We start from the raw sequence: 26,205 nt of genomic DNA, 5'->3' as shown, positions 1-26,205 counted from the left end.
CGCGTGGACCAAGATGGACGTCGGTACGTGCTTTTCCACCGGCTCCCTGGATGTTGGGTGGCTTGGGGCCGGTTAGCTCAGTTGGTTAGAGCGTTATTTTCAGCTTGCAGTCTGTTTCTGGTGTCTAAGCTGTTGATGAGAAAAGCCGCACGTGGGGGCGCCCTCTGTGAAGAGAAGAGTCTCTTTACCCCACAGAGAACGGAAGCTCAGTGAATCACCTCCATCACCACTGAGAGCACTATCATGAGCAAGTTCTTCCAGCAGGCCGGTTAGCTCAGTTGGTTAGAGCGTGGTGCTAATAACGCCAAGGTCGCGGGTTCGATCCCCGTACGGGCCAGTGGGTGTTTTGTTATCTTTTGCTCCTTTCCTCAGAGCCATTACAGGTGCACGCTATGTACTTCCGCGGTGTGAGCGGCGGTGAACCTTAACGCTGCAGCAAGGCCAGGTCACAGGGTCCAGACCGCAGGCGACACGACCGCAGGCGACACTTCCGTTCGCAGTCTGAATCGCACTTCATCTTCGGAAGAAAGACAAGGGGAAATCTTTATTTTGTTTTTGTTTCGTTTCCAGCGTTGCTGTAAAGAGAAAGGTACAACGCTAAAGTAAAGAGCGTGCACGACGTGAAATAGTTCGGGGGGACAGAACAACAAAAAGACCCGCTGGCCCGTACGGGGATCGAACCCGCGACCTTGGCGTTATTAGCACCACGCTCTAACCAACTGAGCTAACCGGCCCCACGCAGAGCCAGTTCCCAGGGATCCATCCGAAAAGCCAGTTAAGACGTCCACCTCAGCCCACTCGTGTCCGTGGCAGTCAAAAAAGAAGCATTCACTAGCAAATTTAACCAAGCCAACCACTAAAATTCCCCGCAGGCCAATGCGAAAAGCACCGCTCTCATCTTTTTAAGTGAAACGGCCGGTTGTGTCACTGCGGCCGCCCTCAGCACACGAACCCAGGGAAACCATTGTAGTCCACCGGGGCGGGGCTTACACACGCACACCCCTGCCTCTTTGTCCCGCATTCGCTCATGTTAGCCAATGAGAACCTCCACCGAGTCTAATTGACAGCGACGTCGACCAATGGCGAGGACGAGTGGAGGGCGCCCGCGCGCGCGCGCTTCCTGTAGGTCGGAGCAACAAGAGAGCTAGAAAGAGTTACTGCGCCGACTACCACCTTATCCGTTAACTACATAACAACACCGAAACTCCCCAACTCCAGGGACCTGGTAACACACACACACATATATATATATTTTCTGTGTTACCATGCCCCGGACCCGAGGAAGCCGTAACAGGACTGAGGTTTCAGCAGAAGAAACAGCCCAGACTGAGCAGAAACCAGGTAGTTCGCGGAACAGACACCGTTTTGTTTTACTGGGGGGCTGTCCTGTTAGAGACCCCCACAGCAGAGGAAACAGGCTGAAAGAACACGCGTGTACACGCGTGAGGGACCACACGCCGGCCGGAGAAACAGGGCGCCTCCCGGCTGTCTCTCCGCCACTCTGCGGCTCCGTGCTCTCGGTTAGCCGAACGGGGCTTTGCTGCGAATTGTTCTCCAGCTCTGGCGGCGAGGCACGGTCGCATTCGTGCCGTGGGATTTGCGATCGGTCTCGGCCGCTGGAGAGCAGCCCTCGTTGAGAGGGGGTGTGCTGCCTGGCGTGTAAATCAAGCGGACCTGTACAGCACCGTGGGCTGCATCGGGTCCCGTGTCATTCCCCCCTGCTCTCTCTGTCGGAGAGCGTGTGGCAGTGTGTGACTCTGTTCTCTCTGTCGGAGAGCCTGTGGCAGTGTGTGACTGTGCTCTCTCTCTGTCAGAGAGCCTGTGGCAGTGTGTGACTCTGTTCTCTCTGTCGGAGAGCCTGTGGCAGTGTGTGACTGTGCTCTCTCTCTGTCAGAGAGCCTGTGTCAGTGTGTGTCTCTGCTCTCTCTGTCAGAGAGCCTGTCTCAGTGTGTGACTCTGCTCTCTCTCTGTCAGAGAGCCTGTGTCAGTGTGTGGCTCTGTTCTCTCTGTCAGAGAGCCTGTGGCAGTGTGTGTCTCTGCTCTCTCTGTCGGAGAGCCTGTGGCAGTGTGTGACTCTGCTCTCTCTCTCTGTCAGAGAGCCTGTGGCAGTGTGTGACTCTGCTCTCTCTGTCAGAGAGCCTGTGGCAGTGTGTGACTCTGCTCTCTCTCTCTGTCAGAGAGCCTGTGGCAGTGTGTGTCTCTGCTCTCTCTGTCGGAGAGCCTGTGGCAGTGTGTGACTCTGCTCTCTCTCTCTGTCAGAGAGCCTGTGGCAGTGTGTGACTCTGCTCTCTCTGTCAGAGAGCCTGTGGCAGTGTGTGTCTCTGCTCTCTCTGTCGGAGAGCCTGTGGCAGTGTGTGACTCTGCTCTCTCTGTCGGAGAGCCTGTGGCAGTGTGTGACTCTGCTCTCTCTCTCTGTCAGAGAGCCTGTGGCAGTGTGTGACTCTGCTCTCTCTGTCAGAGAGCCTGTGGCAGTGTGTGTCTCTGCTCTCTCTGTCGGAGAGCCTGTGGCAGTGTGTGACTCTGCTCTCTCTGTCGGAGAGCCTGTGGCAGTGTGTGTCTCTGCTCTCTCTGTCGGAGAGCCTGTGGCAGTGTGTGACTCTGCTCTCTCTGTCGGAGAGCCTGTGGCAGTGTGTGTCTCTGCTCTCTCTGTCGGAGAGCCTGTGGCAGTGTGTGACTCTGCTCTCTCTGTCAGAGAGCCTGTGGCAGTGTGTGACTCTGCTCTCTCTGTCAGAGAGCTTGTGGCAGTGTGTGACTCTGTTCTCTCTGTCAGAGAGCCTGTGGCAGTGTGTGACTCTGCTCTCTCTGTCAGAGAGCTTGTGGCAGTGTGTGTCTCTGTTCTCTCTGTCAGAGAGCCTGTGGCAGTGTGTGACTGTGCTCTCTCTCTGTCAGAGAGCGTGTGGCAGTGTGTGTCTCTGCTCTCTCTGTCGGAGAGCCTGTGGCAGTGTGTGACTCTGCTCTCTCTGTCGGAGAGCCTGTGGCAGTGTGTGACTGTGCTCTCTCTCTGTCGGAGAGCCTGTGGCAGTGTGTGACTCTGCTCTCTCTGTCGGAGAGCGTGTGTCAGTGTGTGACTCTGCTCTCTCTCTGTCAGAGAGCCTGTGGCAGTGTGTGACTCTGCTCTCTCTCTGTCGGAGAGCGTGTGGCAGTGTGTGACTCTGCTCTCTCTCTGTCAGAGAGCCTGTGGCAGTGTGTGACTGTGCTCTCTCTCTGTCAGAGAGGCTGTGGCAGTGTGTGACTCTGTTCTCTCTGTCGGAGAGCCTGTGGCAGTGTGTGACTGTGCTCTCTCTCTGTCAGAGAGCCTGTGGCAGTGTGTGACTCTGCTCTCTCTGTCAGAGAGCCTGTGGCAGTGTGTGACTCTGCTCTCTCTGTCAGAGAGCCTGTGGCAGTGTGTGACTCTGCTCTCTCTCTGTCAGAGAGCCTGTGGCAGTGTGTGACTCTGCTCTCTCTGTCAGAGAGCCTGTGGCAGTGTGTGACTCTGCTCTCTCTCTGTCAGAGAGCCTGTGGCAGTGTGTGACTCTGCTCTCTCTCTGTCAGAGAGCCTGTGGCAGTGTGTGTCTCTGCTCTCTCTGTCGGAGAGCCTGTGGCAGTGTGTGACTGTGCTCTCTCTCTGTCGGAGAGCCTGTGGCAGTGTGTGACTCTGCTCTCTCTCTGTCAGAGAGCGTTTGGCAGTGTGTGACTGTGCTCTCTCTCTGTCGGAGAGCATGTGTCAGTGTGTGACTCTGCTCTCTCTGTCAGAGAGCCTGTGGCAGTGTGTGACTGTGCTCTCTCTCTGTCAGAGAGGCTGTGGCAGTGTGTGACTCTGTTCTCTCTGTCGGAGAGCATGTGTCAGTGTGTGACTCTGCTCTCTCTGTCAGAGAGCCTGTGGCAGTGTGTGACTGTGCTCTCTCTCTGTCAGAGAGCCTGTGGCAGTGTGTGACTCTGCTCTCTCTCTGTCGGAGAGCCTGTGGCAGTGTGTGACTCTGCTCTCTCTCTGTCAGAGAGCCTGTGGCAGTGTGTGTCTCTGCTCTCTCTGTCGGAGAGCCTGTGGCAGTGTGTGACTGTGCTCTCTCTCTGTCGGAGAGCCTGTGGCAGTATGTGACTCTGCTCTCTCTCTGTCAGAGAGCCTGTGGCAGTGTGTGACTCTGCTCTCTCTGTCTGAGAGCCTGTGGCAGTGTGTGACTCTGTTCTCTCTGTTAGAGAGCCTGTGGCAGTGTGTGACTGCTCTCTCTCTGTCGGAGAGCGTGTGGCAGTGTGTGTCTCTGCTCTCTCTGTCGGAGAGCCTGTGGCAGTGTGTGACTCTGCTCTCTCTGTCTGAGAGCCTGTGGCAGTGTGTGACTCTGCTCTCTCTGTCGGAGAGCCTGTGGCAGTGTGTGTCTCTGTTCTCTCTGTCGGAGAGCTTGTGTCAGTGTGTGACTCTGCTCTCTCTGTCAGAGAGCCTGTGGCAGTGTGTGACTCTGTTCTCTCTGTCAGAGAGCCTGTGGCAGTGTGTGACTCTGTTCTCTCTGTCAGAGAGCCTGTGGCAGTGTGTGACTCTGCTCTCTCTGTCAGAGAGCCTGTGGCAGTGTGTGACTCTGCTCTCTCTGTCAGAGAGCCTGTGGCAATGGCAGGATGACGATGGCAGCTGGAAGCCCTACTCCCCAGCTGTGTGCGCAAAGCTGGGCTTGGCAGCGCAGGCGGGCCGAGCCTCGGTGTCGGTACCGGTGGGCTCTGGGAAGTACACCGTGGACCTGAAGAAGATGACCCAGATCAACAGCACCACCAAATTCCAGAGAGCCGTCCGTTCAGAACAGCCTGGTCAGCTAATTGTCTGCCTGTCTCTCTTTGTCTCTCTACCCGCTTGGCTGTCTCTCTCTACCACTGTACTTCTGCACCTTTACCCCTCTCTCTGCCTGTGTTCCTGTCTGTGTCTCTGTGTCTCTCTGCCTGCCTCCGTCCCCTTGTCTCTCTTTGTTTACGTGCCTCTCTGTGAAGATCTTCCCCTGAGATCACCTACCTGCCATCGCGTCTGCGGTCTCGAGAACAGATTGTTTATTTCACCTGCTTCATTCTCGTCTCAGTTAATTAGCTCTTTTAATGCACGGGTAATTAGGTAGCCGGACTCCAATAAGCCCTCACTAAGGCAGCTGGTCCCTTGATGTAATATTATCTGTACCTAAGCGAGTTTGGTAGCGAGGTGAGTGACGTCAGTCTGGATAGGTTGCTGTAGATAAATGAGTCCCACAACGAAATTAAAAGTAAGGACACGATGAGGGAGCTATTTCCCTGGGAGACCCTCTCTTCTCTGGAGGTGCTGACCCGTTGTCTCTCTCTCTCTCCGTGACTGACCTGCGCCTCTCCTTCAGCTAATGGAGATGACGGGGGCGGGGACTCTGCAAACACTGTGAAGGAGGAGCCAGAGGAGGAGCAGCCAATCGCAAAGAGACGGAAGGGAGACCGGGCTGGGGGGAGGAGTCAGAAGGTGGGGCCTGCGGCCGGCAGCTCCAATGACAGCACAGACAGCAAAGGTGATTGGCAGGTCCAGAGATTCGATAAAAACCCATTCATTCAGTAAGTCGTCCGTGTGTTGGCTGTGGTGTGTTTTGTCCGCATGAGTTATGACTGGAGCAGTGATGTGTTAGTAATTTTTCTTTGCCCCCCCACACACACACACACACACACACACACACACACACACACCCTGGACAGGACACCAGCAAAGTGGTGCAGTGGGTAGCATTTCTGTCTCGCAACTCTGAGCCCTGGGTTCAGTTCAGCCTGTGTGGAGTTTGTATGTTCTCCCTGTGTTCATGTGGGTCTCCTCCCACAGTCCAGAGACATGCTGTTGGGTTAACTGGCTTCTGGTAAAACTGGCCCTGGTGTGAGTGTGTTTGTGTGTGTGTCCTGTGATGGGCTGGTGTCCTGTCCAGAGTGGGTGTTAGTGTGTCCTGTGATGGGCTGGTGTCCTGTCCAGGGTGTGTGTGTGTCCTGTGATGGGCTCTGTAATGGACAGGTGTCTTCACACTGAATTGGATAAAGAATTAGATAATGGAAGGATTGAAGAACACACATGAGAGGAGGCCAGTCAGCCCCTCTAGCATGTTTGTCTGTTAGTGCTTTACTGACTGGAGGAGCTTGTCCAGCTGTTTCGTGAAGGAAGCCAGGGTATCAGCTTCAACAGCATGCTGGGCAACTTGTCACCCACCCCCACCACCCTCTGTGTAAAGAAGAGCCTCGTGTTTAAATGGTTTTTGCTTGCCCGCTGATGTGTTGCCATACGCAGGGCGTGTGTGCGGGAGGGGGGCGTGTGCTGTTAAGAATCACTCTGCTCATTGCCCTGCTGTGTGCTCTGTGCCCCCAGAGGTGGTGAAGAGGGTGGTGTTCAAGGGGAGGGCTCCCGTCGACGCTGAGTGCAAGGCCAAACTGGGCAAGGTAACGTCCCTCCTTCTCATCTCCTCATCCTCCTCTTTTCTCTCCTTCTCCATCATCTCATCCTCCTCTTTCCTCTCCTCCATCATCTCAACCTCCTCTTTCTCTCCTTCTCATCCTCCCCTTTCTCTCCTTCTCCATCTTCTTCTCCTCTTCTTTGTTCATTTGTGTGCACGTGCGAGAGTGAGTGTGTGCGAGAGTGAGTGTGTGCGAGAGTGAGTGTGTGCGAGAGTGAGTGTGCGAGAGTGAGAATGTGAGAGTGTGCGAGAGTGAGAGTGAGTGTGTGTGAGAGTGAGTGTGTGTGAGAGTGAGTGTGTGCGAGAGTGAGAATGTGAGAGTGTGCGAGAGTGAGAGTGTGCGAGAGTGAGAGTGAGTGTGTGAGAGTGTGAGTGTAAGTATGTGTGTGAACGGTGGGGAGAAGACGGAGGGTAGGGTGCTCCCTGCACACAGAGAGAGGTCGCGCTTCCTGTCATGTTTTCCGGGGAGAATTGAAGTGACGGGACTCTCCCTTCCCCCCAGGCCCATGTGTACTGCGAGGGAGAGGATGTCTATGACGTCATGCTGAACCAGGTAAGAGAGCCGGACTGGTGGACAGTCTGTCCTCCGGGCTGGAGTCACGACTAACCAGGCCCGTGTTCTGCTGTCCCGACGTTACAGACAAATGTCCAGTTCAACAACAACAAGTACTACCTGATCCAGCTGCTCCAGGATGACGGGCCGCAGGTCTACAGCGTGTGGATGAGATGGGGCAGAGGTACTAGCCTGTGTGTGACTGTGAGTGTGTGTGTAGAGGTAAAAGTCTGTGTGTGACTGTGAGTGTGTGTGTAGAGGTACTAGCCTGTGTGTGACTGTGAGTGTGTGTGTGTGTAGAGGTAAAAGTCTGTGTGTGACTGTGAGTGTGTGTGTAGAGGTACCAGCCTGTGTGTGACTGTGTGTGTAGAGTTAAGGTCCAATGTGTATCTATGTGTGTAGAGGTAAGAGTCTGTGTGTGTGTGTGGAGGTAAGAGTCTGTGTGTGACTGTGTGTGTGTGGAGGTGAGATCCAGTGTGTGACTGTGAGTGTCTCTCTCTGTCTCCATCAGTGGGGAAGTCTGGACAGAACAGCCTGGTGCCATGTGGAGGAGACCTGAACAAAGCTAAAGATGTCTTCAAGAAAAAGTGAGCTTGTGTCTCGTTATTCTGTGACGGTCTGTCTCTGATTGACGAGAGTCTACACTCTGTGACGGTCTGTCTCTGATTGACGAGAGTCTACACTCCGTAGCGGTCCGTCTCTGATCAGAGAGAGTCTCCTCACTCTGTAGTGGTCCGTCCCTGATCAGAGAGAGTCTCCTCACTCTGTAGCGGTCTGTCTCTGATCAGAGAGAGTCTACACTCTGTAGCGGTCCGTCTCTGATCAGAGAGAGTCTCCTCACTCTGTAGCGGTCCGTCTCTGATCAGAGAGAGTCTACACTCTGTAGCGGTCCGTCTCTGATCAGAGAGAGTCTCCTCACTCTGTAGTGGTCCGTCTCTGATCAGAGAGAGTCTCCTCACTCTGTAGCGGTCCGTCTCTGATCAGAGAGAGTCTCCTCACTCTGTAGCGGTCCGTCTCTGATCAGAGAGAGTCTACACTCTGTAGCGGTCCGTCTCTGATCAGAGAGAGTCTTCTCACTCTGTAGCGGTCCGTCTCTGATCAGAGAGAGTCTCCTCACTCTGTAGTGGTCCGTCCCTGATCAGAGAGAGTCTCCTCACTCTGTAGCGGTCCGTCTCTGATCGGAGAGAGTCTCCTCACTCTGTAGCGGTCCGTCTCTGATCGGAGAGAGTCTCCTCACTCTGTAGCGGTCCGTCTCTGATCGGAGAGAGTCTCCTCACTCTGTAGTGGTCCGTCCCTGATCAGAGAGAGTCTCCTCACTCTGTAGCGGTCCGTCTCTGATCAGAGAGAGTCTCATCCACCCCTATGTGCGGTCATAGGGTCTGTAGCCGCGAGAGATGAGCAAATTACACAGCCAGCTCTTCCAGTATGAGTGGGTGTAACAGAAACAGTCAAACCTGAATTTCTACTGTCTGTTAAAAAATTACTGAGTCCTTGACGGTCTGTCACTGTTTATAAGTGTGCACCTCTGGTTTCGTGTCTTCTTTCGTGATCCTCTCAGGTTCTTCGACAAGACGAAGAACGAGTGGGAGGACCGCTCCCGGTTTGAGAAAGTGGCGGGGAAATACGACATCGTGCACATGGACTACAGCACCGAGGAGAAGGCAAGACTCTCCGTCTGTCTCTGTCCGTCCATCTCCTCCTCCTCCCCCTGTGCGCTCACAAACTTTACCCTGCTCATGACATCCAAGCTGGAGTCAATTTAAGGGGCAGCTGCAACACTATTTTTACACTTTGGGGTTCCGAAGAATCGGCATTGATGAGCGCATCTCAAACCACAATGAAAGTTAAACCTACGTAGTAACACGTAAAATCTCCAATTTACATCACAAAATAGACCGAATTTCCAGGTCTTTGCAGCACCATGTTGCTATAATTGTCTGCTCTTCCAAATAAAGCAACAGAACCTCAGGTGAGGTGAATTGGCCCTGTGACACTGTAAACAAGCAGGCTTGGAGATAGTTTTGCCCACATATACTACTTACTTGTTAACTCTGGAACATTTCTGCAGTGAAACGTCTGCTGCACAATCTGCACTTACTTGCTCGCCCATCACAGCACATTAGTCATGACAGTGACTAGTGAGCAGGAAGGGTCACATCTAGTCACACAGTTCACAAACTCTCCCTCTCGCCTGTGGCGAGACCAGTGGTTTGCGACAACATGGTGACCACACAGTACTTTTATTAAATTCTCAATTTTTGTGTTTAATTCGAAATTTGTCAAATTTTGCAATACTGTCAGTGAATTTATTTCGTTACCGAGATTGAATAACTGGTCAGAGAAATTAGGACTCCAGTTCCTCTTTAATACCTGTGACACAGTCTCTCTCCCTCCAGACCATAGCTAACGCATTCAGTACCCACCGCCCCACTTCACCTCTCCTTTCATTCCTTCTCTTCCCCAGGAGGAGGAGAAGCCTGGGGCTCAATTAGCCACCCAGCCCAAGCGTCCGGAATCTAAGCTGGACCAGAGAGTTCAGGCCCTCCTGGAGCTGATCTGTGACCTGAAGGCCATGGAGGAGTGTGTGCTGGAGATGAAGTTTGACACCAAGAAGGCACCACTGGGTGAGAGAGAATGACCGTACACTCCAGTACATGAACACTGCACTGAGAGAGAGGGGTTCATACAGACACACTGACTGGACACTCCAGTACATGAACACTGCACTGAGAGAGAGGGGTTCATACAGACACACTGACTGACTGGACACTCCAGTACATGAACACTGCACTGAGAGAGAGGGGTTCATACAGACACACTGACTGGACACTCCAGTACATTAACACTGCACTGAGAGAGAGGGGTTCATACAGACACACTGACTGACTGGACACTCCAGTACATTAACACTGCACTGAGAGAGAGGGGTTCATACAGACACACTGACTGACTGGACACTCCAGTACATTAACACTGCACTGAGAGAGAGGGGTTCATACAGACACACTGACTGGACACTCCAGTACATTAACACTGCACTGAGAGAGAGGGGTTCATACAGACACACTGACTGACTGGACACTCCAGTACATTAACACTGCACTGAGAGAGAGGGCTTCATACAGACACACTGACTGACTGGACACTCCAGTACATTAACACTGCACTGAGAGAGAGGGGTTCATACAGACACACTGACTGACTGGACACTCCAGTACATTAACACTGCACTGAGAGAGAGGGGTTCATACAGACACACTGACTGACTGGACACTCCAGTACATTAACACTGCACTGAGTGACAGAACACAGTACAGAAACGGGTGTCGGCGTGTGTAGAATCCCTACGCCTGAGTTAACACCCTGCCTGTGTGTGTGAAACCAGGGAAACTGACACCACAGCAGATCAAGGGGGGCTACGAGGCCCTGAAGAGAATCGAGGAATGCCTGAACAAGAAGAAGACAAGCAAGGAGCTGTTGGAGGCCTGCAATACCTTTTACACCCGCATTCCACATGACTTTGGGTAAATACACCCCACATACCAGCACACCCTGCTGCGTACACACTGTAGTGCACACTGTGCACAAGACGTGCACTTATAGTGCACAGTAGAGCGCTGTTGTGACACAGCGCTGTAATAGAAACACTGTTTCCCTGCAGAACCAGGTGCTGCAGTACGCTATCACTCTGTTCTAACATGCCTCTTGATATCTTGATAGAAGCCACAAGAGAACTGCGTGGAGCAGATAACTGCTGCACACGGCAGCACTTTTCTGCAGTGCAATCTGGGTGTGAATGGGACTGATATACTCTGTGGGTGTTGAAGGAGAGAGGCTGATATAGCAAAGCTCTTATCAAGCGTAAGGAATTTTATTATTATGATATTGTCACGTGGAGTGTTTGCAGAAAGAGTTTGTGACATTTCAGAGCATCGGGACTGTTTTAAAGTGTATGTGGTCGTATTTATGTTCGGCATTTCTTTCCTGAATGTGACATTTGCAGGGACTCGGAAGGACATTTTGATGTAGAGAAACGGCTTGGTGGTGCAAGTTTGTGTTGAGAGCAGCAGGAAAAGCTACATCTTGTATCTCTCATCACACCTTGCTCTGCTCACTGTCCCTCTCCTTGTCTGTGTTTAGGTTACGCACCCCACCCCTCATTCGCTCTGAGCAGGAGCTGAAGGAGAAGATCGCTCTGCTGGAGGTGAGTGTCCATGCGTCTGTATTAGTGGGAGTCTCACTGGCTCAGAGCAGACGTGGCGTTTTGTCAGTCAGGGGTATGATGAGCCTGTCTCTCAGTGAGGAGTGTACATCTCTCTCCCTGTGTGTGTAATCGCAGTGTGTGTGCAGAGAGAGTCTCACTGGCTCAGAGCACACCTGGCATTCAGTCAGTCAGGGGTATAATGAGCCTGTTTCTCAGTGAGGAGTGTACATCTCTCTCCCTGTGTGTGGAATCGCACTGCGTGCAGAGAGAGTCTCACTGGCTCAGAGCAGACCTGGCGTTCAGTCAGTCAGGGGTATGATGAGCCTGTCTCTCAGTGAGGAGTGTACATCTCTCTCTCTCTGTCAGGCCCTCAGTGATATCCAGATCGCGGTGAAGATGGTCCAGTCCAGTGCGAGTGGTGATGAACACCCCCTGGACAGGCAGTACCACACCCTGTGCTGTGAGCTGGAGCCCGTGGAGCCCAGTTCCCAGGAATACCAGGTCCGTGTGCCGGCGCTGTGCCTCTCTGTGTCCGACAGCTCTGGAAGCACCCCTCTCACAGCCTGGTCTCGGGCACTCCAGCTTCTCCGTCTCGCTCTCCTCTTGGTCCATGTGGTGCAGGTTTTGGTCAGTCCTCTACACTGGCTCTGAGTCTGCTCCGGCTTCCCATCTGTCACTCTCCCTCTCTCTCTCTTCCCCTCCCCTCAGCTGCTGGAGCGCTACCTGCAGTCCACCCACGCCTCCACTCACAGCGACTACACCATGACCGTGCTGGACATCTTCACCGTGAACAGGAAGGGGGAGGAAGAGGCCTTCTGCTCACACCTGCACAACAGGTAGTCTCCTTCTGCGAGTGCCTCGGCCTCTTTTCCATGTCTGCATCCGTGTCTCTGAGTCTGACTGTGTCCCCGTGAGTCCCCGTGAGTCCCCGTGAGTCCCCGTGAGTCCCCGTGAGTCCCCTTGAGTCCCCGTGAGTCACTGTGTGTCTCCATGAGTCTCTGTGAATGTCACTGAATTTCCATGAGTTTCTGTGAATGTCAGTGAGACTCTGTGAGACTCTGTGAGACTCTGTGAGACTCCGTGGGTCTCTGCGTGTCTCTGTGTGTCTTTGCGAGTCACTGTGTGTCCCCGAGTCTTAACTGTCTCTTTCTCTGCACACCTAACCACCCCTTTGACTACACATCTCAGTGGAAAGTGAAGTGGAGCCAGTCCTGTGGGGGTGTATTGATTGATTGATTGATTTCCCCCAGGACTCTGCTGTGGCATGGCTCCCGTCTCTCAAACTGGGTCGGGATTCTGAATAAGGGGCTGAGAGTGGCTCCACCAGAGGCACCAGTCACTGGGTACATGGTAAGAGACAGAGACTGCACTGTCCGTCTGTGAGAGACACTGGCACTGTCCGTCTGCGAAGGACACTGTTGGTTTCCATCTGCGAGAGACACTGGCTCTGTCCGTCTGCAAGAGACACTGACGCTGGATTTGTATGAGTCACTGAGACAGGAATGAGTCTGTCTCAATGTATCTGTGTGAGTTGGAGTCTGATGAAGTGCTTGCAGTCTAGCCCAGTCCAGTGAAGTGAAGCCCATTGTGGTTCAGACTGTTCTGTACACACGTGTCTCAACAGGGATTTGATTATGATAATGGTTAATAACTCCCGACGCTGAAAGCAGTCAGTCCAGTAGACGTCAGTGTGTGTTAATCTTGCTCCTTCCTCTCTCTCCCTCTTCTTCTGGCTAGTTTGGAAAAGGAATCTACTTTGCGGACATGTCATCTAAAAGTGCAAACTACTGTTTTGCCAACCAGAAGAACAGCACAGGACTGCTGCTGCTCAGTGAGGTACGCCGATGGCAGGAGTATCCCAGGATGGTCGAAGCACGGCGCACGTTTTTGTGTATGTGTGCGCACGTGCATTTGAGCACTGTGAGTGTGCATATGTGCGTACGTGTGTTTGTGAGCACTGTGAGTGTGTGTGTGCACGCGCACCTGTGTTTGAGCACTGTGAGTGTGCGTGTGCATGCCCACGTGTGTTTGAGCAACATGAGTGTGTGTGCCCACGTGTGTTTGAGTACTGTGAGTGTGCATGTGTGTGCGCACGTGTGTTTGAGCGCTGTGAGTGTGTGTGCGCACGTGTGTTTGAGCGCTGTGAGTGTGCGTGCGCGTACCCACGTGTGTTTGAGCACTGTGAGTGTGCGTGTGCATGCGCGTGCCCATGTGTGTTTGAGCACTGTGAGTGTGCGTATGCGTACCAACGTGTGTTTGAGCACTGTGAGAGCGTGTGTACGCGTGCTATCTGGGGACGATAAGGAAAGAAGCAAGTCATGTCATCGATTCTAAAAGTCCATTCCAGTTGTTCCCGGGGTGATCCCGCCAAGCCGGGAACCGGGAATACGAGCGAGGCGTGGGTATCTGACGGCAGTGTCCTGTGTCGACGCCGCTACAGGTCGCCCTGGGGGACTGTAACGAGCTGCTCCATGCCGATTACAACGCGGACAAGCTGCCGCCCGGAAAGCACAGCACCAAGGGCTTGGGCCAGACCGCGCCGGACCCCAGGAACGCCGTGGCGCTGTGAGTCCCGCGCCGGCTCGCTCCTCCAGTGGTGGCGGCGCATCCTCTGCCTTGCGGTGTGCAGTAGCGGCGGCCGCTGTACCAGCAGGGGCAGGACTGGTACCGACTGCGTGTGTGGCTGTGAGGTGTGGCGAGTTCCCCTCACGAACAGTAACCGCTCCGGTGGATCGCCTCCTCAGCAGTCGTAGCTGTGGTGTAGAGCTGCACAGCAGCAGCCTGTCGCGTCGGCCCGTGCTGACCTAATGGAAGTCATGAGACGGCTGGGTTGGAGCTGAGGCCTCTCCTTTGGTGCGGAGAAGCTGGAGGTGTGGAAAGACTGCTGGACAGCGCCCCCTGTCTGGGGACGGGAGCAGGGCTCCCGCTGGCGCCGGGCTTTCCTGAGGGGCCGGTCTTTGTTTTTTTTAATTAACGCTTATTTATCACCACATCTCTGGCCGTCCGCATGTCTTACAGTATCAAATAGTTTCTCGTTCTTGTTCTTTTTCTGCTTGTTTTTGTTCTGCGTCCTCTCTTGTTCTTTCTCATTCTTCTTTTTCATGTTCCTCTTCTTCTTCTGCTTCTTTTTGTTTTCCTTCATCTTGTTCTGCTTATTCTTGTTCTTCTCCCCTTTTTCCCCGCGTTCTTCTTGTTCTTCTTCTACTTGTTCTGCTTATTCTTGTTCTCCTTCTGCTTCTGCATCTTACTGTTGTACTATTCTTGTTCTTCTACTTGTTCTGCTTATTCTTGTTCTCCTTCTGCTTCTGCTTCTTACTGTTGTACTATTCTTGTTCTTCTTCTACTTGTTCTGCTTATTCTTGTTCTCCTTCTGCTTCTGCTTCTTACTGTTGTACTATTTCCCCCTGTCCCAGGAGCGACGGGGTCGGCGTGCCCCTGGGCCCGGCCGTCCGGACGGGGGTGGCCAACGAGCAGGGCTACACCCTGCTCTACAACGAGTTCGTCGTCTACGACCCCAACCAGGTGCGCATGAGGTTCCTCCTCCGGGTGCGCTTCAACTACCCCTCGCCGTGGTGAGACGCCGCCGTCCGCGAGGCGGCAAGAAATCTGGCAGAACTCCGAGCTGACACTGGGGGGGGGACACCGGGGGAGGTGGAGGAGGTGAGGGGTGGGGGCAGTGTGCCTTCACGATGCAGAACGCGCTCCTAATTCATCTGAAAGTCCGGCGGAAAATAAGTTCGGAGACACTACCCAAGAAAGCAGGAGCTCTGGAGGCAGCGTAGGTGCGGAAGACAGACACAAGAGGGACAGAGGGTCCTGTCCCGGGACAGTTTGGGCACTGGGACTGCGCCTGAATTGGAGAGAGACCCAAAAAGGGAGCCAAAGACCCACCCCCCAGGGGGGGTAAAAACGCTGTCCTGTAAAGGGGATCAACTCAAACGGCCCGTTTTCGTCTTTCCTCTTCTTCGTCGTCGCGGCCCACGCTTTCATTTTTCCTTTTGTACTTGTTACCCGGTGTTACCCGAAGAGAAGCTGTCAGGGTGGAGTCGGTGGTGTTGACGTCACGCGGGGCTGCTGTGGCCACTGGCTGCACTTCAAGCTTAACAGCGCTGTGTGGCTGTGCGTGTGTGAGAAGTTTACTGTGCCTTCCTTTCAGGTGTTATAAATAAATCTTTCTGTTAAGAAGTCCGTCCTCACTCACTCGCACTCAGATTCCGAGTGGGTGACTTCGGTCGGCTGGGCAAATGATTACTTAAGCGTGATTAAGTGTTACCAGAAGCTCACTAGGCACCTAACGAGCCCCGTGGTTGAAGTCCCACCTCCCTCACAGCTGCAGTGCTGAGCTCGTCGGAGGGGCAGAATGAAAACGAAGGCCACGCTGTGGAAGCAGAAACCAACTTTATTTCTTGTCAGGGGCCGGACGTTAACAGTGCCACTGGGAAGTGGGGTGCTGGGACTGCTGGGACTTCAGTTGGGAGGAGGGCAGGGAACAGCAGACTGAGGACAGAGCACAGAGGGCAGAGAAAGCAGACTGAGGACAGAGGGACAGCAGACTGAGGACAGAGGACAGCAGATAGAGGGCAGAGGACAGAGAGCAGCAGATAGAGCACAGAGAAAGGGAAGGCTGGTATTTTGTCCAGTGGTTGTGTATGCAGTATGTGTGTGTGTCCTGTGTGTGTGTATCCTGTGTGTTAGTTGTTGGAGCTGCCGCCCAGCAGAATCAGCAGGTACAGGAAGACCATGATGATGTCCAGGTAGAGGATTAGGGCAGCGAAGACGTACTCCTCTGCACTCAGGGCGTATTTCTGTCTTCCAAGCACCAGCTGACTGTCCACTGCCAGGAACTGAGACAGAGGGAGAGGGGATAACCATGACTGACTGGACACTCCAGTACATTAACACTGCACTGAGAGAGAGGGGTTCATACAGACACACTGACTGGACACTCCAGTACATTAACACTGCACTGAGAGAGTGGGGTTCATACAGACACACTGACTGACTGGACACTCCAGTACATTAACACTGCACTGAGAGAGAGGGGTTCATACAGACACACTGACTGGACACTACAGTACATTAACACTGCACTGAGAGAGAGGGGTTCATACAGACACACTGACTGACTGGACACTCCAGTACATGAACACTGCACTGAGGGAGGGGGGTTTAGGACAGGAACACAGGCGCGGGCGGGCGAGTTGGTCCTTACCAGCGAGAAGAGGAGGGCGCCCAGGCTGCCGTACAGCACCTGCAGCACGCTGGAGTAGAAGAAGCAGCTGAAGAAGCCGAACATGACCAGGTCCACCGCCAGCACCAGGAGCAGGCCGTTGCAGTAGGTGAAGTCGACCCGCGTCTGCGGAGACACGGACGACAGCGCTCAGGGCCGGGGCCGGGGGCCGGGGGCGGGCGCGGTGCGGGCTGCAGTCCCTACCTGCGCCGAGAAGCCGATGACGGCGAAGGTGATGGCCAGCGTGGAGCCCATGGCGATGAGCACGGCCGTGGTGTTGTGGAAGGAGGCCACTGTGCCCACCATGTAGGAGAGGCTGAGGGTCACCGTGCCCTGCGGGAGACGACACGAGGGTACTGAGCCCTGCTCCCGATCCAGCCTGGGCCGCGCTGGAGCAGGAACACGCTCGCGGCGCTCTGTCTCCGCTCTCGGAACGGCCAGGAAGCAGTGGTTTGTCGGGGAAGCCCGCGATCCACTGCAGCGCATCGCCGAGGAAACCAAAACACAATCCTGAGAGCCACCCTCATTCTCTCGTCTTTGATGGTGACACTGCGGATCATTTGAGTGTACGCACTGGAGCTGTGGGTGCAGTGTCGGGGACAGTGTCCAGCACCCAGCAGGATGTGTCCGGACTGACTTTCCCCTGGGGTTCATTCAGAATGAAACGTTATAACACAATTATAACCAGGGGGACGCTCACAGGTGTCCTGAAGACTGACCGGGACGTACTGCTTCAAACTGAAAGTCGGCTAATCATGATGGACATGCTGTACGACAGTTGTGTTATCGCCTGATGATCGCATGAAGTACACGATGTACTATCTCATAATAACGCTGTCATTTCCTCGTCGTTCTGAGATAACTCAGGATTTTTTTCCCCTGGATGGCAGCACTGCGTTTTGTAACGATCACGACGGGGGGGGGGGAGGGGGAGCCGACCGGCCCTGCTCTCGCTCTGCGCACCAGTGCGATGAGGTTCCAGGGGTGCCTCCTGCGGATGGAGCCGCAGAACTCCACGACGAGGGCCACGACCACGAAGATGATGTAGGAGCTGAGGTAGATCCACAGGTTCTTCTGCACGGCCTGCTTCAGCCCCTGCCAGAAGGTGAACAGGCACACGATGCTGAAGGTCACCAGCAGCTGTATGGTCAGCACACAGAACACCTGGAGTCAGAGAGAGATACAGCACAGTCAGCACACTGATCACCTGGAGTCAGAGAGAGAGATACAGCGCAGTCAGCACACTGATCACCTGGAGTCAGAGAGAGATACAGCACAGTCAGCACACTGATCACCTGGAGTCAGAGAGAGATACAGCACACTGAACACCTGGAGTCAGAGAGAAAGATACAGCGCAGTCAGCACACTGATCACCTGGAGTCAGAGAGAGATACAGCACAGTCAGCACACTGAACACCTGGAGTCAGAGAGAGATACAGCACAGTCAGCACACTGATCACCTGGAGTCAGAGAGAGATACAGCACAGTCAGCACACTGATCACCTGGAGTCAGAGAGAGAGATACAGCACAGTCAGCACACTGATCACCTGGAGTCAGAGAGAGAGATACAGCACAGTCAGCACACAGAACACCTGGAGTCAGAGAGAGATACAGCACAGTCAGCACACTGATCACCTGGAGTCAGAGAGAGATACAGCACAGTAAGCACACTGATCACCTGGAGTCAGAGAGATACAGCACAGTCAGCACACTGATCACCTGGAGTCAGAGAGAGAGATACAGCACACTAAACACCTGGAGTCAGAGAGAGAGATACAGCACACTGAACTGCTGGAGCCAGAGAGAGATACAACACAGTCAGCACACTGAACACCTGGAGTCAGAGAGAGAGATACAACACAGTCAGCACACTGAACACCTGGAGTCAGAGAGAGAGATACAACACAGTCAGCACACTGAACACCTGGAGTCAGAGAGAGGTACAGCACAGTCAGCACACTGATCACCTGGAGTCAGAGAGAGAGATACAGCGCAGTCAGCACACTGATCACCTGGAGTCAGAGAGAGATACAGCACAGTCAGCACACTGATCACCTGGAGTCAGAGAGAGATACAGCACACTAAACACCTGGAGTCAGAGAGAAAGATACAGCGCAGTCAGCACACTGATCACCTGGAGTCAGAGAGAGATACAGCACAGTCAGCACACTGAACACCTGGAGTCAGAGAGAGATACAGCACAGTCAGCACACAGATCACCTGGAGTCAGAGAGAGATACAGCACAGTCAGCACACTGATCACCTGGAGTCAGAGAGAGAGATACAGCACAGTCAGCACACTGATCACCTGGAGTCAGAGAGAGAGATACAGCACAGTCAGCACACAGAACACCTGGAGTCAGAGAGAGATACAGCACAGTCAGCACACTGATCACCTGGAGTCAGAGAGAGATACAGCACAGTAAGCACACTGATCACCTGGAGTCAGAGAGATACAGCACAGTCAGCACACTGATCACCTGGAGTCAGAGAGAGAGATACAGCACACTGAACACCTGGAGTCAGAGAGAGAGATACAGCACACTGAACTGCTGGAGCCAGAGAGAGATACAACACAGTCAGCACACTGAACACCTGGAGTCAGAGAGAGAGATACAACACAGTCAGCACACTGAACACCTGGAGTCAGAGAGAGGTACAGCACAGTCAGCACACTGATCACCTGGAGTCAGAGAGAGATACAGCACAGTCAGCACACATAACACCTGGAGTCAGAGAGAGATACAGCACAGTCAGCACGCAGAACACCTGGAGTCAGAGAGAGAGATGCAGCACAGCCAGCACACTGAACACTTGGAGTCAGAGAGAGATACAGCGCAGTCAGCACACTGAACACCTGGAGTCAGAGAGAGATACAGGACAGTCAGCACACTGATCACCTGGAGTCAGAGAGAGAGATACAGCACAGTCAGCACACAGAACACCTGGAGTCAAAGAGAGATACAGCACAGTCAGCACACAGAACACCTGGAGTCAGAGAGAGATACAGCGCAGTCAGCACACTGATCACCTGGAGTCAGAGAGAGATACAGCACAGTCAGCACACTGAACACCTGGAGTCAGAGGGATACAGCGCAGTCAGCACACTGATCACCTGGAGTCAGAGAGAGAGATACAGCACAGTCAGCCCACAGAACACCTGTACAGAGAGACAGACAGCCAGCACACTGAACACCTGCAGAAAGAGAGACTTTCAGCACACTGAACACTTGGACAGAAAGCATGAACATTCAAGAGACACATCAGCGCCAGGCTGGGCACTCAGCGGGTCAGTCAGGTGTTTGGGAAAGAGAAGGAGGTGATTCTCACACCACTCAAGGAGAGAGAAAGTGACATCACTTCGGCATGGCTCTGAGGAAGAGGATAGGTGGAGAGGCGGCTCACCTTCCTGATGAAGGCCCTGCGGACGTTCTTGTCGTCGAAGGCGCTCACCACCAGCTCCACGCAGCCCACGGGCACACTCGTCTCGCACGGGGCCGGAGCTGCACGCCCACGGAGGAGAGAGAGAGGGAGACGTTCAGACATCAGCCGCCCCTGGCCCTGCTCAAGTGCTCATGGGAAGGAGAGAGACGAGACGAGGCGAGGCCGTCCGGCCCCCGATTGGAGAAAGGCGATCACGCGGCATGCAGATCACGTCCCGGCCCCTGAGACGGAGCGTCTCCTGCTCTACCGGCTGAGCTCAGCCTCCGGGCTGCGTTGCAGAAGGCCTGAGGCGCCTCTCTGGGGAAGGCGTTCATGCATCCATCATCATCATCATCACCACCATCACGGCCATGGAGAGGACAGCCTGACTGATCTTGGAAATATCGCTTGAACTTCCAAAGGGCCAAACTAAGAACCAGATCCAGTAGTGATTTCTAAAAAGCTGATTTGCGTTACTGAATAATTGGATGTCAAACGGTTTGCATAAAATACACTGGGCATCCCTTTTCCAAACATTTCTAATATCAAAATGAGGCCATCACCCCTGGCCTTTTCCGATCACGGCCTCCTGATCACCCCCCTCTCTGAACTGGCCTAATCACTCTGCTCTCCTCCCCACTGAGAGCTGGAGTGTGTGAGCGGACTGGAGGATCATCCAGGTGGGGCTGCACACTGGTGGTGGTGGAGGGGAGTCCCCAGGTGCTATAAAGGTGTATATTAATTATGGTGTGGCTGTGGCTGGAAGGTTGCCGGTTCGAATCCTGTGGCCAGCAGAGGAATCCTACTCCGCTGGGCCCCTGAGCGAGGCCCTCAACCCCAGCTGCTCCAGGGGTGCTGTATAAATGGCTGACACTGCACTCTGACCCCCAGCTTCTCTCTCCCTGTCTGTGTGTCTCATGGAGAACAAGCTGGGATCTACGAAAAGACAAATTCCTAATGCAAGAGATTGTATAGGGCCAGTAAAGTGATCTTATCTCATCTCATCAAAGGTGAATTAAAATGGCTGCACTTACCTTCGCTGTCCACTGGAGGGAGCTGTTCTGACACCTTGAACCCTATCTCTCCCGGAGGGGGGGGCACCATCGCAGCTACTGAGGGAGGGGCTGGGTAAGGCCCAGCGGGTGCGTAAGAGATGGCTGTAGGAAAGAGAGTGGGAAATTCAGAAAGACCATATTCACACCGCACTGAAGAGAAACTCGCATCTTGCGGACGACCACGGAGAAACAGGGAGAAAAGGCTGCTGTGACGACAACTGACCATGTTTAGGCTTTAAATGTGCAATGTTTTTCTCATTTTTTGCAATGTTTTGGTTTTTTTTTGTTTGCATTCTATTTAAATGTACAGGAGTGCTGGGTATCCATAAAACAATCCCTCAGGAGACAACACAGTCTGATCTTATCCGACATACACTCACACCCCGGTATCACAGCGTTCGGTGGACGAATTGTCGCTCGTCCGAACATGAAGGATTCGTACCCTGTGATTCGTTATGGGGACGGAGCTTCGCTACTCCGAACTTCGGAGTTCAAAAGCGACCGATTTTGGGGCGAGACCCTTCGGCGAACATCTGGATTCAGCGCCGCCGAACAGCTGCCCGTCTCTGCGCGGGCGCCGTGAGGCCGCAGCGCCTTCTTTACGGCCACAGCGAAAGCTCCTTTTCAAAGTGCTCTGGTGTGTTTGTTTTGTAGCTGCTGCTCATTGTGGGGTCTTCAGGAAGGGAAAAAGCGTCCTAGCCCACAACAGTATGCATATCGTTCTAGCCGATCGCTTGGATAGCGATCTATTACGAAAGAATGAAAGATTTAAATATGATATCAATTATTTCACAGCTATAGGGTGGTTTTGGAGTGAACTTGTGTTCGGTTCGGAATGGGGTGGCATTTTCCCCAAAACAAATAATTTATTGTCAATTTACGATCTCCCGCCTTCAGAAAAGAGTTTCAGGAACGAATTAGGCTCGGAAACCGGGGTATGAGAGTATACAGACACTATACCACAGACGAAGACAACGACCTTTAATTAGATATCTACTGAAGACAGTTAAGATAAATGTTTAACCTGTAGCGGACTGGGACACTGTTATCCATAGCAGTACAGACCAGATCGGGACTAGATCCCAGTTCTCCTCACTGGATCGGCTCAGCTGTTGCTGTGATCCTGCTGATTCACAGGCTGTGGGACTGGAGGGACTGGGGGGACTGGTGCAACCGTACCTGTGGGGTATGGAGGGGGCAGGTAGGGAGGAGGAGCATCATACGAAGGAGCAGGAGGACCTGAGCTCAAACCGGGCTGCTGCTGTGGATCAGAACCAGGAGGGACTGTTGCAGTCTTCACATCCGTCATAGTGCCTTTCTCCAGGAGTCTGCTGCACTGAGAGAGAGGGGTTCATACAGACACACTGACTGACTGGACACTCCAGTACATTAACACTGCACTGAGAGAGAGGGGTTCATACAGACACACTGACTGACTGGACACTCCAGTACATTAACACTGCACTGAGAGAGAGGGGTTCATACAGACACACTGACTGGACACTCCAGTACATTAACACTGCACTGAGAGAGAGGGGTTCATACAGACACACTGACTGACTGGACACTCCAGTAAATTAACACTGCACTGAGAGAGAGGGGTTAATACAGACACACTGACTGGACACTCCAGTACATTAACACTGCACTGAGTGAGAGGGGTTAATACAGATCCCAATTAGCCCTGCAGATTCAGCTGGATTTACAATCATTAGACACAGAGTCCCATGAATCTAGACCATGATAGTAAACCTGTCAGGTCTCTCCTAGGGTTAGTCAGAGCAGAAGTGCAGGGTACACTGTAACAGGCCAATAGCAACAAAATCAAGGGGTTGTTTTTTCTTTGACTCTTGATCAGTGGGAGCTCTTTACAGCAGAGGCTTGCTTCACACAGAGGGCTGTTACAGAGGATGTTTCAGCACACAGCAGTTTGCCACACTGGTGTTATGTAAAGCAGGGAAAGCCAAGCCGCTGACATTACAAAATGCTCAGAAACACTTCAGCTTTTGGGAACTCGCGCGCCAGTTTCCTCAGACCCCCCCGTGCGACCTGTTACGACACCGACGCGCAGGGCCAGATGCAGCAGCTGGTGCTTTCGGGCCTTGGCGTCGCCCTGGTCTCGTCCCACCAAGAGCCCTTCCCTGATTAGATGCTGACGCAGCTCCCCGAAGCTCTCCTGCCGCAGGTTGCGCCACTAGCGGTCAAGCCCGAGAGCTCTGGTTCCTGCCCGTTTTCTGAGCGTCTTGGCCAGCTCGGCATCGCGGTGGGGGAGGTCGAGCCTATCCCAGCAGGCAGTGGGCAGAAGGGCAGGGTACACCCCGGATGGGACGCCACAGAGCAGACAGAGACACAAACCCACACCCGCACCAGGGCCAGGTATCCCAGAACCAGCCTGTCTACGGACTGTGAGAGGAACCCGGGAGGAGACCGTGCAAACTCCACACAGACAGCACCCCAGGGCCCCGGCAACTCTGAGCACTGCACCACATCGGGCTGCCAGTCTGTCTCCTAGTACGGAGACACGTCTTTCAGCTTCACGGAGGAGCAGATGGAGTGAAGGACGGGAGAGGGAAAGGAGATCCTGAGAGGGGTGACTGTCTGCTCACCCTGCAGCCCCCTCCGTCAACAGCCGTCAATCGGTCTGTGTCCACACAGGCAAAATGTGACGGTGTGAGGCCGTCAGAGAGGACCGTGGCTCTGCTGTAACGTCTCACACAGCCTGCCCACGTGTGAATAACCTTGATCTGCGTGATCAGGTGGCGTGGAGTAAAGATTGATGAAGGACGGGATCTTGATCGGGGCTGATCAGTGCCCGAGAGATGATGAGATCCTTCTCAGGGCGGATCAAAGAATGATAAGTGCCGAGACTCTGAACAAAGATCAATAAATACTGAAATACAGATGAGTGTGGACCAACGACTGATAAGAGATGTGATCCCGATCACTGCGGGTCAAAGATCAATCAGTGAGTGAACTCTGATCCCAGTGGATTAAAGATCAATAAACGACGAAATTCTGAGTGTAGCTCAAAGACTCACCTGTGCCAATAACAGGTCAAGCTGGTCAAACAGCAGAAAACTCGAGCAGAGACTCCGAGGGCCTTTTGGAAGCTCTTACAGATCTTGCAAGTCCTGGTTGTCTAACAGACGTCAGACCCTTGCAAAGCCACCTATATAGACAGAGCCCAGTGCCTAAGAAGTTGCATGAGACCGGATTGCTCAAAGAGGGATTTCACCATTTCATGCGTTTCTACACACCTCGTCAATGTCTTTTGGATGGGGGAGACAAAAACAGAGACCATCAAAGACAAACGTCTCGTCTGCCCCCTGCCCTGAAACCATGGAACCCACTTGTTCATCTCATTAAACTGCGTGTGGAGAAGATGTGTCGTCACGCCCTGTCTGAGCTTTCAAATGATGGATGGTCTGATTGATTGATTGATTGATTGATTGATTGAATTGGCTGGGCAGCTTGTTCCCCACCCCCACCACACTCTATGTAAAGAGCCTCCTGACCTGACTGCAGGATCTCACCTAGCTGTGTCTGAAGAGAAACCAGGGTACTGGCAGCTTGTTCCACACTCCAACCACCCTCTGTGTAAAGAGGAGCCTCCTATCCTGACTGGAGGATCTCACCCAGCTGTGTCTGGAGAGAAGCCAGGGTATCGGCTTCAACAACATGGCTGGGCAGCTTGTTCCCCACCCCCACCACCCTCTGTGTAAAGAGGTGCCTCTATGGTTTCTATGGTTTTAACACCATGTAGTGTCTGTGGTTCCTGTTTCACTGCTGATACTGAGTAAATCAGTGCGTGGGAAAGAACCTGCCGTAACCCTCTTTGAGAGAGGAGGTTTCTCATTCCTCCACTCAGCTCTAACTCAAGCGGCTGCTTCTGATTGCCTGCCTGTTGCACTGAACATGTTTCACAGGCGATTCATAAAAATGATATCAAGTTTCAATAAAGACTTGAGAGATTATAAAAATTCAACAAACCTTCTAAAGACTTCTACTTCCACAAAGCAGAGCAACCTCTCTGTGTTAAAGGACACTTGATCTCTGTGGCTTCTCTCTAAAATGAGTACATCTTCCAGGTCGAGCCCAGACAGCCACGGACATCAGAGAGGAGAGGAGCTCGTCTCAAACAGTGACAGGACACAGAGGGAACACAAGTCCCACAGCGACCTCGCTGGCGCAAGCGATATCTTACCTTTGGTTTAGCTCGTCAACTTTCTCTCTTTGCTCTGCTTCAAACGGAACAGCTGGACAGACCTGAGTGATCCTTTGACTGTCTGTCTGACCGATCTTCTGTCTGTCTGACTGATCTTCTGTCTGTCTAATCCTCTGACTGGCTGAACTCTGACTGTCTGTCTAATCCTCTGACTGACTGTCTGATCCTCTGACTGTCTGTCTGATCCACTGACTGCCTGTCTGATCCACTGACTGACTGTCTGATCCACTGACTGACTGTCTGATCCTGTGTCTGTCTGATCCACTGACTGCCTGTCTGATCTACTGACTGACTTTCTGATCCTCCGTCTGTCTGATCCTGTGTCTGTCTGATGCTCTGCCTGACTGATGCTCTGACTGTCTGATCTTGTGTCTGACTGATGCTCTGTCTGTCTGATCCTGTGTCTGACTGATGCTCTGACTGTCTGATCCTGTGTCTGACTGATGCTCTGTCTGTCTGATCCTGTGTCTGACTGATGCTCTGACTGTCTGATCCTGTGTCTGACTGATGCTCTGTCTGTCTGATCCTGTGTCTGACTGATGCTCTGTCTGATCCTGTGTCTGACTGATGCTCTGTCTGTCTGCCTGACTGACTGACTTTCACACCAATTGCCGAGAGACTGCCAGATAAAAAATCGCAATCGGCAATAACCCCCCCCCACCCCCCCCACACACACATTTCCTCAATATGGTGGGAGTCAGAGGTGAGGAAACCACAAACTGATCACAACAGAGGAACCAAGCGGAGCTGCCTTCCCGGAATGACACACACAGACACGCACACACACACACACACGCCCCATCCGCTGTCCCGGAGGAAGAGCTGTTCCTATTCCCCTAGCAAATAAACTGGGGGTCCCAGCAGGGACAGGAGAACAGAGGACAGGGCACCTGGAATTCAAGCCTGCACGTTTCGGGGGTGATCTTCCCCACACAGATGCAGGGAAAAAAACTACTCTTTGAGACTGCATAAACGCCATTTGTGCCCACAGAGACTTCACCTTCAGACTTCAGCCGCAGTGTGTCTCAATAATAATAATACAGTGTGTGATCTTCTGTCTCAGCCTGAGGAACAGACAGTGAGCCTGTCTCTCAATAATAATAATACAGTGTGTGA

The 26,205-nt window shown here is 53.2% G+C and overlaps 2 protein-coding genes and 2 non-coding genes across 10 annotated transcripts; 2 read left to right on the top strand and 2 right to left on the bottom strand.

The window, feature by feature from the left end:
* The first annotated feature begins 263 nt into the window (after window positions 1-263).
* trnai-aau (transfer RNA isoleucine (anticodon AAU)) lies at window positions 264-337 on the top strand. The gene has a single exon. It is a non-coding gene; the product is annotated as a tRNA-Ile (tRNA).
* On the top strand, window positions 309-15,340 carry parp2 (poly (ADP-ribose) polymerase 2). 3 transcript variants are annotated; one of them, XM_069188635.1, is made up of 17 exons: window positions 309-1,341; window positions 4,564-4,770; window positions 5,319-5,480; window positions 6,314-6,384; window positions 6,901-6,951; window positions 7,039-7,135; window positions 7,463-7,538; window positions 8,510-8,612; window positions 9,416-9,575; window positions 10,337-10,475; window positions 11,092-11,155; window positions 11,522-11,656; window positions 11,864-11,991; window positions 12,406-12,505; window positions 12,893-12,991; window positions 13,596-13,720; window positions 14,572-15,340. In XM_069188635.1, exons 1-17 carry the CDS (start codon window positions 1,266-1,268, stop codon window positions 14,729-14,731), a joined length of 1,953 nt encoding a protein of 650 aa, XP_069044736.1. In that variant the 5' UTR covers window positions 309-1,265; the 3' UTR covers window positions 14,732-15,340. The 3 variants fall into 3 exon arrangements, with proteins under 3 accessions (XP_069044736.1, XP_069044735.1, XP_069044737.1); XM_069188634.1 differs by having other exon boundaries at window positions 14,569-15,340; XM_069188636.1 differs by lacking the exons at window positions 309-1,341; window positions 4,564-4,770 and having other exon boundaries at window positions 5,364-5,523; window positions 14,569-15,340.
* On the bottom strand, window positions 661-734 carry trnai-aau (transfer RNA isoleucine (anticodon AAU)). Its single transcript has one exon. It is a non-coding gene; the product is annotated as a tRNA-Ile (tRNA).
* A 198-nt stretch (window positions 15,341-15,538) lies between the features above and the next one.
* LOC102686390 (protein lifeguard 1) lies at window positions 15,539-25,696 on the bottom strand. 5 transcript variants are annotated; one of them, XM_069188637.1, is made up of 9 exons: window positions 25,245-25,696; window positions 25,069-25,209; window positions 22,044-22,195; window positions 20,844-20,966; window positions 19,792-19,889; window positions 17,349-17,549; window positions 16,590-16,718; window positions 16,368-16,511; window positions 15,539-15,999 (listed from the first exon to the last, which is right to left on the bottom strand). In XM_069188637.1, the coding sequence occupies exons 3-9, from the start codon at window positions 22,171-22,173 to the stop codon at window positions 15,847-15,849; spliced, it is 978 nt and encodes a 325-aa protein (XP_069044738.1). In that variant the 5' UTR covers window positions 22,174-22,195; window positions 25,069-25,209; window positions 25,245-25,696; the 3' UTR covers window positions 15,539-15,846. The 5 variants fall into 5 exon arrangements, with proteins under 5 accessions (XP_069044738.1, XP_069044739.1, XP_069044743.1 ...); XM_069188638.1 differs by having other exon boundaries at window positions 22,044-22,200; window positions 25,069-25,696; XM_069188642.1 differs by lacking the exon at window positions 25,245-25,696 and having other exon boundaries at window positions 25,069-25,217.
* Between the last annotated feature and the right edge of the window lie 509 nt (window positions 25,697-26,205).

This window comes from Lepisosteus oculatus, chromosome 4 (genome assembly GCF_040954835.1).
Source record: "Lepisosteus oculatus isolate fLepOcu1 chromosome 4, fLepOcu1.hap2, whole genome shotgun sequence".
Lineage (NCBI taxonomy): Eukaryota > Metazoa > Chordata > Actinopteri > Semionotiformes > Lepisosteidae > Lepisosteus > Lepisosteus oculatus.
This window is presented reverse-complemented; position numbering and strand designations above follow the sequence as displayed.